Genomic DNA, 12,723 nt, shown 5'->3' with positions numbered 1-12,723 from the left:
AATAGCAGCATTTGCCACGGAAGGCGAGTGGCAGCTACAGTAAACCTTCTCTTACTCTGGCATCTTGTGGCAGCTCCCGTTGAGGAGCGGCAGATGCCTCGGCAAGTTGTGGCATCTGTGGCATATGCCGGAAGTACTTGGCACAGATACCACAGAGTAGCGGCCTCTGTGGCAGTTGTCGGAAGTACTTGCCACTGCCTGCAGATGCCACAAAATGCCCTTGCTGTCTCTCTAAAAATGCCAAGCAGGAAGGTGAAAAGGGACATAAAGAAAGTTAGGCAAACAAACACAGAATCTCCAGTTCATTAGCTAATACTATAATTATATAGTTAAAAGATATTGCTATAAAAATAGTGATAAAATCCAGTTTATTTTACACTTATACACTACATTTTGGTAAACGTATTGCGACGTACAAAGTATGGAGCACTGACTTTTCGGTGCCTGTGTGAGGATCATGGAACACTCCCACTTTAACATCATCACGGGAGGTGAATGTAAGAAGCTGCAGAGAACTGCTTAGTCTCAGTGTGCTGTCTTAATTCGGACTTGGATTTAGCAACGCTCTTTACTTTAACTCTGGGTTTACGAATAGAACCGGTAAGACTGCTCAGAAATAACCTTCTAATTCATGGAAAACTTTTTTTTATTCTTTCCTATTAATCATTTATTAGAATGTCTAACATTACGCACCATACTCGTTGAAAACCTTAAATTCCTAGAGGATTTCTTCTAGTTGTGTTTGCAGGAACAATGCACTTGCTTCCACATTCTCTAACTTCTGTTTACAGTGCATGCAGCAGGCTGTAGCCAGCAGTCTGAAAGTCAAAGTGAGCATCTACACAGTAGTGTGTGTGAGCCTGTGTGTGTCATGTTGCATTGTTTTCAGCTTGGCCCTGAGGGGGGACCATCACACACTGAGCGTACATGTGTGTGCACGTTAGTGTGTCTGTGATGGGGCAGTTTGACCCCAGTTTATCAAAGGGTGAGCCATGTCCCCCAGCCTGAGAACACACCACTGTCATGTTCAAGCTGGGTTCTGTCACGTCACTACTAACCATGCCAGGGCCTTCTGGCTCACTGCTTTATATCCAACTGGGCTTGTAGCATAAAAAGCTACATTAGCCTAGTTAAGGGCGTGCGTCAATATCTTTCTCTGGCAGAAGGCACTGGGGAGCTGTTTCACCAACATTCTATGATAGAATCACATTTCGCCTTTGCTGTCTATTATCTAATTTTTGCTACTTTCTATTGGTTTGATATGTTTTTTACACCGTAAGCAAGAAACAGTTGATATTTGACCTCATACTTTGTGTTAATGAGCTTGAGAAGGACAATCCGTAGGAAACAAGCACATAGATATAAAGCACAACCCTAACCACCAGCCGCACTTAGCGTTGTGGTCATTGTCATGATATGTTCTGTCTTACATGAAGTTCAGGGTAGACAGACACGTCCAAAACAAGCTTCCATTATCTTCTGTGCCGTCACAAGTTCCATTTAAGTATAAAGCTATGGGCATAGTCTTCGTTATCCTATACACCATATTTTTTGTGGTTGTATAAGTGATAATGTACAGTGACTGTCAGTATTAAAGAAGAACCCTTTTGTTTGCTTCTGGATCTGAACGATGGTTGGATACAACATTTAAAAAAATAAATATTGATATAGCCTACTGTAAAAGGATTTTGTTGATTAAAAAAATATCCTATTGCGCTAGTCTGTTCCACTGCGTACGAACGGCTACAACTGCGGCAACAAATACGTGACATGAGATGACGGCAGCACTGACTTGTTTAAAAAAAAAAAAACGCGATAAAATAATTGTCTGCGTTAATTAATTAATGCGTTAACGCGATAATAACGGGTTAACTGGCCCAGCCCTAATAAATACCTATTAAAATAGTATTTAATTGTGTTATCTGACAGAGGACATTATTATTTTTACATTATTACATGTCACTTGTTAGACGCTTTTATTCAAAGCGACTTACATACTCAATACTGTGGACAATCCCCACAGGAGCAATTTGGGGTGAAGTGTCTTGCCCAGGGACACAACGACATGCTGACTGCAGTGGGGTTTGAACCTGTGACCCCCTGATCCGAACACCTACGGACAACCCACTATGCCACACGCCATCAGGCACTTTAAATTGACCAGACTTCTTTCTGCAAATAATAATTGCACATATTATTATTGCTAAGGTCCTCCTTAGCAACGGTCTGCTATCCTTAGCAGCAGACCACTAGCGAAAAAGAGCATCATCATGGAGTATTCTGATCAGCACATTAGGGTATTTACCTTCAACACTGTGTCTGATTGTTACCATGCTCATTCTACATTAAAGCTACACTTTGATCGATAAAGTGTGTTTAGTTCTGATGAGAAAAGGGAGAATGCAGCACCGGGCTGGACCCAGACCAGGCACTGAGACATCGATCAAGTAGAGCTTTAGGATGAGAGTGTTCTGTCAGGCCAGGTTTCAAACACACCGGCGTGGAAGCGAGAGGCTGCTTCCTTTTTTAGCTCGAGACTGAGACCAGGTCAGCTCTGAGATGAGTTTGCTGGCAGCGGAGAAGCGTCCAGGCATGTAAATCATTGTTAGATCAGTGCGGGGAGACATACACACACTCACATATGCAGTTATTCACAGTACAGTAGAATCTATTAGGATCTGTGAATGCATCTTCCTCATCCTTCTAGCAAAGAAGAAAAAAACACAACATAGTATGAAAAACTTTGCAATAGGTGCATTTTGATTCACAACTTTTAACCACTTATACTAGAATAACATAGTATATTGCTTTATAATGACCATCAACATAAGGACATCACTTACTAACATTTTATTTTGCTTCACAGCATTGCATTGCCCCTGGAGTCATTCCACAAAATCTGATCTATACAACATCTGGAAGGGATTTTGAGTGTTTTAAAAAGCTTTGTTATCCTTTGGTATCTTCCCATCCTCTGCACACTGCTCTCAGTTCTGCCACTGAGGTGATCCATTTCTAATGCTAGCCCAGGTCTGAATATCCAATAAACGTAACCCTCTCTACTGTAAACAAATACCTTCCACATTTGGCTGGTCTGTGTATGAGAGGACTCAGGCTGGTATGTGCTGTGTGTGTGTGTGTGTGTGTGTGTGTGTGTGTGTGTGTGTGTGTGTGTGTGTGTGTGTGTGTGTGTGTGTGTGTGTGTGTGAGGGATCTTCAGCATCTGAGCCCTCTGTCTTATTTCTTGCAGGCGACTGGGAGTGCTACCCACATGACCCCACTGTATGGCATGTAAGTTATTGTTTTTCTATTTCTATTAATTGCTTTTCCTTCAACAGTATGTAAAGTATTTATGACAGATATGAAAAATGCCCCTCCTCGTGTCTTCCATAGGATGACAGACTTTATAGTTGTTTCGCCTCTTTTTGACGTCGTTTTTATTTCCTGTTATAGCCGTTATGCATCTGTCTGTGATTGTGTGTCTCCTTGTGGTGATGTTGTGTCCCTTTGTAATTGTTTTAGTCTTTTCGTAGTTGCCCCTTGTGTCTTTGTTGTCTTGTTGTGTCCCTTTCTTGTTGGTACATGTGTCTTTAAGTGAACCGTTTTGTATGTAAAGGCCATGGGGCCACGGACAGTCCCTTTGATGGTCAGTAATCCATCCATGATGACTGACTTTTGCTAAACTTGAACTTGAACCTCTCCTGCCGAGGAAGTATTATTTTTCCTTTGTTCAGTTGCTTCAACTGCCTATGCTTACCACTTAGTTGTTTTTCTATTTATATAAAATGATCCATTTATTTTTATTTTTATTAATTAGTTTATTTAACAGGAAAAATGCACATACATAGACAATGCTGTAAAAGTGGATATTTAAAAAAAAAAAATAATAATTTTTCATCTGGACATATTTTGAACATTCACCCTAAAAACTAAGGGTGAATGTGCAAAATATGTCCAGATGAAAAATTATAATTCTTGATAAAAAAAAGAAGAAATATAGTCATTAGAAACATGCAACATCGAAGTTTACAATACAGAGAATAAAAACACATGATTTCAGATATTACATAGCAGTACAGACAAATTCTAATTGTGGGAAGTACAGAAAAAAATGTGTGTTGAAAGAGCTGATCCCTAATTTACAATGTTTTTAATTCATGAAAAACACATGACAACTTTTCCCTGGAATATCTACCAGATTCCACCCGATAAGAGTGGCTGGGAGACGAGCACATGTATTCCTAGGAAAACACTGCAAACTGTGTCATCCTTCAGAGGGAAAAAGCATATGTTCACTCTTTACTGTACACACCGGCTCTTGAAAAAATAAAAACATGGATTTAGCCACATTATTAATGAAATTGAAATGTAGTGCACCTTTCATCCATGTAAATATTAAACAACTACTGTATCTAAAAAATAAACTCTTACCTGCTGATCCAACAGGACACGTCCCAGTGTGTGCATCTAAGCATCTCTTGTTTCCTCATTTTGAAGCATCCTGTAACCTGGCAGCCATCCAAGGAGGGGGACCATCTGATTGGACGAATCACCCTCAGCAAGAGGAGCGCCACCATGCCTAAAGAAGCCGGAGCTCTGCTGGGGTTAAAGGTCGGAGTGGGCAACAACACACACACTCACATGATGTTGTATCATTACACATGATGTCTCTACTTATTACATGGGTACATACTAAATAAACCAAATCCTTGAGTCACAATTTTGATTTAAAAATGATCGTATTGCCTCCGCTAAGAAAAATGTGTCCGATCCACTGCGTACCAATGTCTGAAACTGCAGCGACAGCAAAGTATTTTAAAAGGAAAACAGCACTGATCGAGGTTATCTGTAACTTTCCAAGTCTGTTCACATTTTATTTTCCATTAACCAGTCTTTGAAACACTCATACCATGTTCCCTTTAGTGTGTACTTCCTTTCTGTCTTCTTCTGCTGATTTCTCTGATGTTCAGTGCTCTGTCTTTTAAACTCTTTCCTTCTCATGCGCTGTTTTTCTTTTTCTTTACTGGGGACAGTTTAGCCATCATAAATCCAAAGTGTCTTTTCAAATATTAAAATCAATATTTAAAAAGTCTCTTGAAACTCAAAATTAACAGAAACCAGTATCCAACCAAGCTTTGTAATAATATTGTAATGGTATTCGGTCAGCATATATGACAGATATGACACTAATCTCTTTCTCTCCCCCTCTCTGTCTCTAGGTGGTGGGAGGCAGAATAACAGAGTCAGGGAGATTAGGTGCCTTCATCACTAAAGTCAAGAAGGGAAGCCTGGCTGATGTGGTGGGACATCTCAGAGCAGGTAAACCATTACATGTGATACGCTGTCTGCTGTAAAAGTAAAAAATCATCCAAACATAGGGTCTTTAAAACAGTTTCAGAGGTCTTATTTTCACTATTTCACTTAAAACATTTTTTTTTCTATATAGTTTTATGTCTCTAATTAGCTGTGTTGGTTTTAAACATATTGGCATAGAGCAAAAGATAAGGCCTTGTCCACACTTGCATGGTTATTTTCTGAAATAAATGTTTTTTTCATTGACCTAAATCGCTGTTTGAGTTAAGAAGGAAGGCCGAAATAAATAGATAAAGCTTCATAAAAAAAGAGCCAAAGAGTCTATGTTTTTAATTGTAAATAATCCCATAAAAAGGCCATTGCTGTTTTACCCTAACCTTACCGTTTAAGTCACGTTTACTAAAAACTACAGGGCTCAGCTTTTTTTTAAATTACTTTAATAAAAGCCTTCTTAAACGAGGTCACATAAAATATTTGGAATTTTAAAAAGTGTATGTCTTTGAATTTAACAAATGGGACTCAGGTGGCGTTAAGCCCCTGTCACACTGTCCCGAAATTGACACCAGATGGACACACGATAAAAGAAATGTTCAAATTCGGCTCTGATTGTAACAACATCGGGCCATTCGTGAGGGCATCTTAAGCCATCGTATGACCGCCGGCGGAGTTTCTCAGGCTCCGGCATCAACTTTGTGAGCGGTGGCAAAATCTTTGGCATGCCAAAAAATTGCAGAAGGACCTTGAGAAGGTTCATTTTCGTGTTGAATTTGTGTGTCCATTTTGCCCTCCGTAAGGCCAGTGTGAGGGCATCTTGTCAAATCGTGTCATCTTCGTCTTTACTTCGTGTGATCATCGGTGCCATCAGGCATTTTTCGCCTCACGAAGACAATACGAAGGAAACAAGAAGCTGCCCGATTGTCTTAGGAAGGCAACACGACTACGTGAAGCCCTCGCAAAGCCGTCGTGTAGCCATCGTATTACAGTACGATGACATCGAGATGGGACCACGGTGTGCAATGTTTCCTTAGAGATCGCTTCGCTGGTTGTTTTATTGCACAACAAAACAATGTAAACATATTATGTAAATAACCCAATTTGTGTTCTGTGAAACCGAAAAGGATATAACATTGTTTGTGTTACTTTCGTTGCAGTTGTATGTCTTGAATGTAATTTAGGTTAACTTCCTGTTTTATTTACCGTAATTTTCGGACTATAAGCCGCGCCTTTTCCCCCATTTTTCGACGCTGCGGCTTATATAACGGTGCGGCTAATCTATGGATTGTTACAGCTAACGGCCACCACCTTTAACTCTATGGGCTCTATGGCCGGTCCGCGGACCCCCACCTTTAAGCGGCGGGTTCCAGCAGGAAAAGCTGGAGGCCGGAAAAGAGTGGGACAGGTAGCGCGCAAAAGTAAAAGTGGAACCGAGAGTGGTATGCCGCTGCTGCGGCTTATATTCAGGTGCGCCTTATAGTCCGAAAATTACGGTATATGCTTAAGGTGAGTTTACGCTGTTGACAGGAAGTTGTTGTTGCTATGGAAACAACATGACAGAGAAAACTTAATATCTTCTACATATAAAGACGGAGAAAGTAAAGAACAAAGTCTGAAAATATCAGTGACAATTTCTCAAGTTTCCAAAATCTAAAGTCCCATAGTACTTTAACATAATTGTCTTTGTTACTTTCGTTGCAGTTGTATGTCTTAAATGTAATGTAAATGTTGCCTTTGTGGGTGGTTCGGGTGCCATCGTGTGGCCTTCTGTAGGCATGGACGTACTTGCTTCGGCTGTTGCTTGGTCGTTGACCAAGTTCGGGGCCATCTTCGTGCGAAATTCACAATTCCATATTCGTGTGTCCATCTGGTGTCTTGTGACAGGGGCTTAAGGGAATATGCAAGTGGACTCACACATGATGATGTTTGTCTTTTCATGGGATTTGTTTACAATATTAAATGAATTATACCTACATTTGTATGATACCCAGACTTTATTTTTTATGACATGCACGTCTGCTTCCAGGGGATGAAGTTCTGCAGTGGAATGGGAAGCTGTTACCGGGGGCGACCATGAAGGAAGTTTACAACATCGTCCTGGAGTCTCAAGCGGAGCCTCAAGTTGAGCTAGTGGTATCCAGGCCTATTGGGTAAGTCAGGGATTAAACACACCCCTTACATCTGTTTTATTGGATATTTGTGAAAAATGCAATCCTTTAGTCATAACTCAGTCTAAATACCACCCTTATTAACTAGGGATTGTTGACTCAACGGTTTCTAAGTTGCCATTTTGTCTCCTCCATCCCCTTTAAAAAAGCACTTAGCCTAACCCTATTTACAGGAGGGTATAAAGTGGATTATTCCATAAAAAATGAGAAATGGCTGCATCACATAATATTTTGTTGGTCTTAAAAACCAAGCCAGTAATGACTAGTTTGTGAGTGCATTAGAGTGGTGGTGATGATGTATTTTGTAGGCTTTTGTAACCCGGAATTTAGCGTCACTAAGGCTCACTCAACAAAATAAATGGGATTTTCCATTTGATTTCGGATTATTGCAGAAAATAAGATGTGTGGCAGTAGGATAATCTCCACATACTAACACAAATGTTATGATTTTTGAAGCTAAAATGCAATCGGTAGAAGTAAAAATGTTAGGCTGTGAACAAATACCATCACATTACTTCCTGTAACCACCACTAGGCTAAAGGCGGCTAATGTTACCTAATTTCGTAGAACAAAGTGTTCTACGAAAGTGTTCGGGCCTTTTAACCAAAAACACTGTCAAAAAATCGTTGACTTAGTGATTTGTTTTACAGGTCTCAGAATTATGATATTGTTATCTTTTGTAATTATATAATTTGGTATTAATCCTTTGGACAATAGACATCCCCTCCCATCAATCTTTTGTTTGAACTTAATTCTCTACAGATGTCTTAATTGGGTGTTATTCTGCGTTTTGTTAGCAATTAATTGAAATTGTTTTATTTTAATTGTACCGATTGTCTCTTTTTCTGAATTTGCCTATAATTACTCTAACAAATTACATATTCCGGAACACTTAGAAGAAAGAAAAAACATAATATCTCCACATGGATATCTGAAAAAAGGATTTTAACGCATTTACATACAATAATAGCATTATTATTACTGCTAGTGGGATCTACTCATTTATGACACCCTGCATGACCCTTCATAGAATCTTTTTAAATGTCAGGTTTTACGTTTGATCTGTTTAAAAAACAATATTCTCAAACAAATGGTGATACTCTGGAATCCATAGTGACCAAAGTGTTAAAAATGTACAGTTTGTGATCAGTATATTTGCTAAGCTATTGTTGTGAGTAAGTTTGGCCTATTTTTGTATTGGGTTTATAGTGCTTTTATTTTACATTAAAAAAAACTAAATGTTTCTTCAACTTTTTGCATCCTTGCTTTATAATAAGATTGAACCTCATTTGCTCTTTGATGGGAAAAATAGTTGAATGTATTAATTTTTCTCCAAACACTCGCGAAGGGTTTATAGAAAATATCAGTAAGTAATCTGCCCCTTTTATTAGGACCCCTTAATCTTCTCATGCTTATGGAAACTATTTTGGTTTTGCTGGGGCCATTTTTCATCCCTAAATGAACTCAATTGATTCCTATTAAGTAGTTATGCTAATTGATTTTTAGATAAATTGCTACAGTTTGTTAAGTCCATCTGAAAAAACTGAGAGTTCCCTTGAAGGGATGCAAAATGGCCAATGGGAAATGTCCGTCAATGTAGCATTCCTTTTGCAAGTTTTTTAAACTGTTTGTGCGGCGTCTGGATTTTCTCTTTTTCATTCCCAGTCCAAGTCTTAGGATCCCAAAGTGAAATCCAGCACTCGCAGTGTCAAATACTTCTTTATGTTTTCCTCTATCCCATTGTTTGAAAGCGGGGTCATTGGGTTTCATAAAAATATTGATTTGATTTTCTTTACTTGTTTTACATTTTTTGATTTTGGAATGGGCTCAAAAGCAACATAGGCTCCGTGAAACACTTATCAGTATAATGCTTGTATTTCAAATCAAAAGTTGACATTAAAAATGTTTTTTGCTTTCTTTCCAAGAGTGAAATGAGAAGATGGATATCTAATATTTTAAATTACTGAAGCTGGGAGACCAATCAGCTTGATTTGTTCAGGTTTTATGCTCGTTCAGTACATCATGATCCATCTTTTCCTTTTAACCCTCAAAAAGAAAATGAATAAAGTACGAAATGTTGAACTTTTACTTAATTAAATGTAAAAATATCAGTTTGTGGCCACATGGATCACTCAACAATTGAGAATACAACCTCCCCATGTGCTATCAAATAATCACTGAGAAAACCTCCTGCATCTACCAATGTTGGGATGGACACTTTCAAATACTAAACTCTTCCTCTTTATAGATTTAACATTTTAAATGAGAAATTACACTGATAAGTGTTCCACAGAATACCATTCTTTTCTTTATGACAATTAAGCTAATGCAATGGCTTCTGGCGTTTCCCATGGGATCCTTAACTGTAGTTGTGGTGGTGGTGGATGATAGAAAAGATGTGGACAGAATTGAGCTGCTGGTTCCCATCCATTCTTATTATTATTTCAGTCAAAATGTCTGAATGAGTCCGGGAAAAATTGAATTTATGAGAAGAAATTGTCTCTCCTCACATTTTCTTTTGTTTCTCCATATTTGTTTTAACCACATAACATTTTAATCTCCAAATAACTTTGAATTGCAGTGCTACTTTCTTCCACTTAACTACTTCTACATTTATTTGCATGTATGCCTGTGCATCGAGAACACTACTAACTTTGTTTATTCTGGTTATATGCCAGTTTGAGAGTGGCTGACAAGAAGTTTTCTGCTTCCTTTCAGTGATATCCCAAGAATCCCCGACACCTCCCACCCTCCATTAGAATCTAGTAAGTATGCGGGGTGTTGAGACCCCTCTTCAATTCTGTTTTTATCTTGCTGATTGTCTTTTTTTTGAGAAAGCAAATACGTCTGTGTCAACCATGGTGCTGGAGCTGGGAATTTATTAGCCTAGCTTAGCATTGAGATTAGAAAAATTAAAGAGGCCCTATTATGCTTTTTGGTGTTTTCCTGTCCGTTTTATAGGTTTTAGTGCATGTCAATTGTTTGCCAAGTCTAAAATACCCAAGTTCCCTCCAGACGGAGTTTCTCTACCATCTGCCTGATAAGCCTCCAATTGGACTTCTTTGTTTACTTCTGTAACATAATGACCCCACTATGTATCACTCCTGCTTCTATTGGCTAGCACATTGAACGTTATGTACAAACTAATGTATTTTTAACACTTTTTTCTCTTGTCTAGGATTCAATTTCTTGTTAGAGCTGACTTTCTTTTAATGAATTCCCCCCTTTTGTATCCCCAGCAGGTTCCAGTTCTTTTGAGTCCCAGAAGATGGACAGACCATCTTTACATGTCCTGTCTCCCTCCAGCCCTGGGATGCTCCAAGACGCTCCACAGTTATTGCCAGGGCAGCTCTCAGTGAGTCTGCACACTTTGAGTGTGTTGGGCTGTTGATGTGTTGAAATGAAAACCAAGCATCAGATTTGTTTGTGTGTTTCCCACCCAGGTGAAACTTTGGTACGACAAAGCGGGTCATCAGCTAATAGTCAACGTGATGCAGGCTGCGGAGCTTCCTCTTCGGCCTGACGGGCGGCCCAGGAGCGCCTACGTCAAAATGTACTTTCTTCCTGATCGCAGGTATGCCCCATCTTCACAGAGAGTGCTTGAAAATGCATTCCGACAGGTATTAGCAGAGTACATTTGGATGAATAAAGCTTGTGATCTAATCATAGGAAATTCCCATGAACAATAAGTATGTCCACTGAAAAGAGAACTTGGTTGTCTGACTCTCTGATTGTTGACAGTGACAAGAGCAAACGAAGGACAAAAACAATGAAGAGGACCTGTGAGCCCAAGTGGAACCAGACGTTTGTCTACTCTCATGTCCATCGCAGGGACTTCAGGAACCACATGCTCGAGATGACGATATGGGACCAACCCAGGTCACCGGACGAGGACAGCACCTTTATGGGAGAGGTACCACACACACACACACACACACACACACACACACACACACACACACACACACACACACACACACACACACACACACACACACACACACACACACACACACTTAATTAACTTCTGAATGGGAACGCCAATACACTAAATCCCATACAGTGGATATTTTAAACACATATAAAAGCTTTTCTGTATGTATTTTTACCAGCTTCTACTGTCTGCGTTATGTTAATAAGCAGTTGTGAACGGTAGCAACACATTTCCCTATCTGTATTATGACTTGAGCAGGTCCTGATAGAGCTAGAGACGGCCTTACTGGATGACAAGCCTCACTGGTATCCACTCCAAACCCACGATGTCTCATCCATTCCACTGCCCCAACCCTCCCCGTACCTGCCCCGACGACACACAGACGTCCCTGGAAAGAAGCTGCAGCGTAAGTCTCTGTCTGTGAATTCTTTAAGGATACTGTGAAGGATGTCGTCGAGAAGAGACGTGTGGGGGTTCGGTCTTAGTCATTTTTCTGACCATTCTGAAAAGGAACAAAGTATAACATGTAGGGCTGCACGATATTGAAAAAAACTGACATTGCGATATTTTTTTCCCCTGCGATATATATTGCGTTTTTTTCAACTATATTTAACCGGATGAAGGATTTTAGTCATAGACGTCTGGATCTTAACTGGTTGACTCATCATACCTTAAGTCATGATCTAACATGTCATGATAATGCATGTTGCTTACCCTCAAATAAGGGGGCACATCTGTGAATGAAGAAGAGAAGAACCTTTTTGTATCCAAAATAGTTCCAGATGGCAGATGTTGCTTTTCTTTTTGGAAGTAAATCTTCATTCTCCCCGGTATTGTCCTCCTGTTCCTCGCTCATTTTTTACCGGTGTTTTGATGGTCTGCAAACTAGCGGGGCAGGGCCTGCTGTGATCTGATCAAGAATGATTGTGATTGGTGGTTTGCTGTGCATGCAGAGCCTGCATGTCACTCACTCGAGTACCCCTGACATGAGAGCTGCGCAAGTTTTCCTTTTGTAGCAAGCAGCAAAATAATTGTAACATCACATGTTTGAGTTAATTTACCTACTTAAAGGTCCCATGTCATGCTTTTCCGGTTATTACCCGTCCCCTTGTGTGTTATGAAGGTTTTTATGCATGTCAACGGTCTGCAGAGTCAAAACCCTCAAAGTACACCCTGTAGCGAGTAAAACTCTAACACAGAAAATACCTCCCCAAAACGCCTCGTTGGAGATACGTCACTGTCCATTGATTCTTCCGGGTACCGCATGATGTCACGCGTTACCCGGAACCAAATGGACCAATCCGTGGAGCCGTT

General features: G+C 39.8%; 1 protein-coding gene across 1 annotated transcript in view; it reads right to left on the bottom strand.

Moving 5' to 3' along the window:
• Window positions 1-585: 585 nt before the first annotated feature.
• LOC104947787 (regulating synaptic membrane exocytosis protein 1-like) overlaps window positions 586-12,723 on the bottom strand; it is a 31,096-nt gene continuing 18,958 nt past the window's right edge. The window contains exons 12-13 of the mRNA XM_010773882.1: window positions 11,486-11,490; window positions 586-621 (exon numbers count right to left, since the gene is read on the bottom strand). Coding sequence (XP_010772184.1) covers window positions 586-621; window positions 11,486-11,490 — 41 coding nt within the window. The remainder of the gene's footprint in view (window positions 622-11,485; window positions 11,491-12,723) is intronic.

The sequence above is a fragment of the Notothenia coriiceps genome, unplaced genomic scaffold, assembly GCF_000735185.1.
Source record: "Notothenia coriiceps isolate Sejong01 unplaced genomic scaffold, NC01 NC01_scaffold00013067, whole genome shotgun sequence".
Taxonomy (NCBI): domain Eukaryota; kingdom Metazoa; phylum Chordata; class Actinopteri; order Perciformes; family Nototheniidae; genus Notothenia; species Notothenia coriiceps.
The sequence above is the reverse complement of the archived record's forward strand: the minus strand, read 5'-3'. Positions and strand labels throughout refer to the sequence as shown.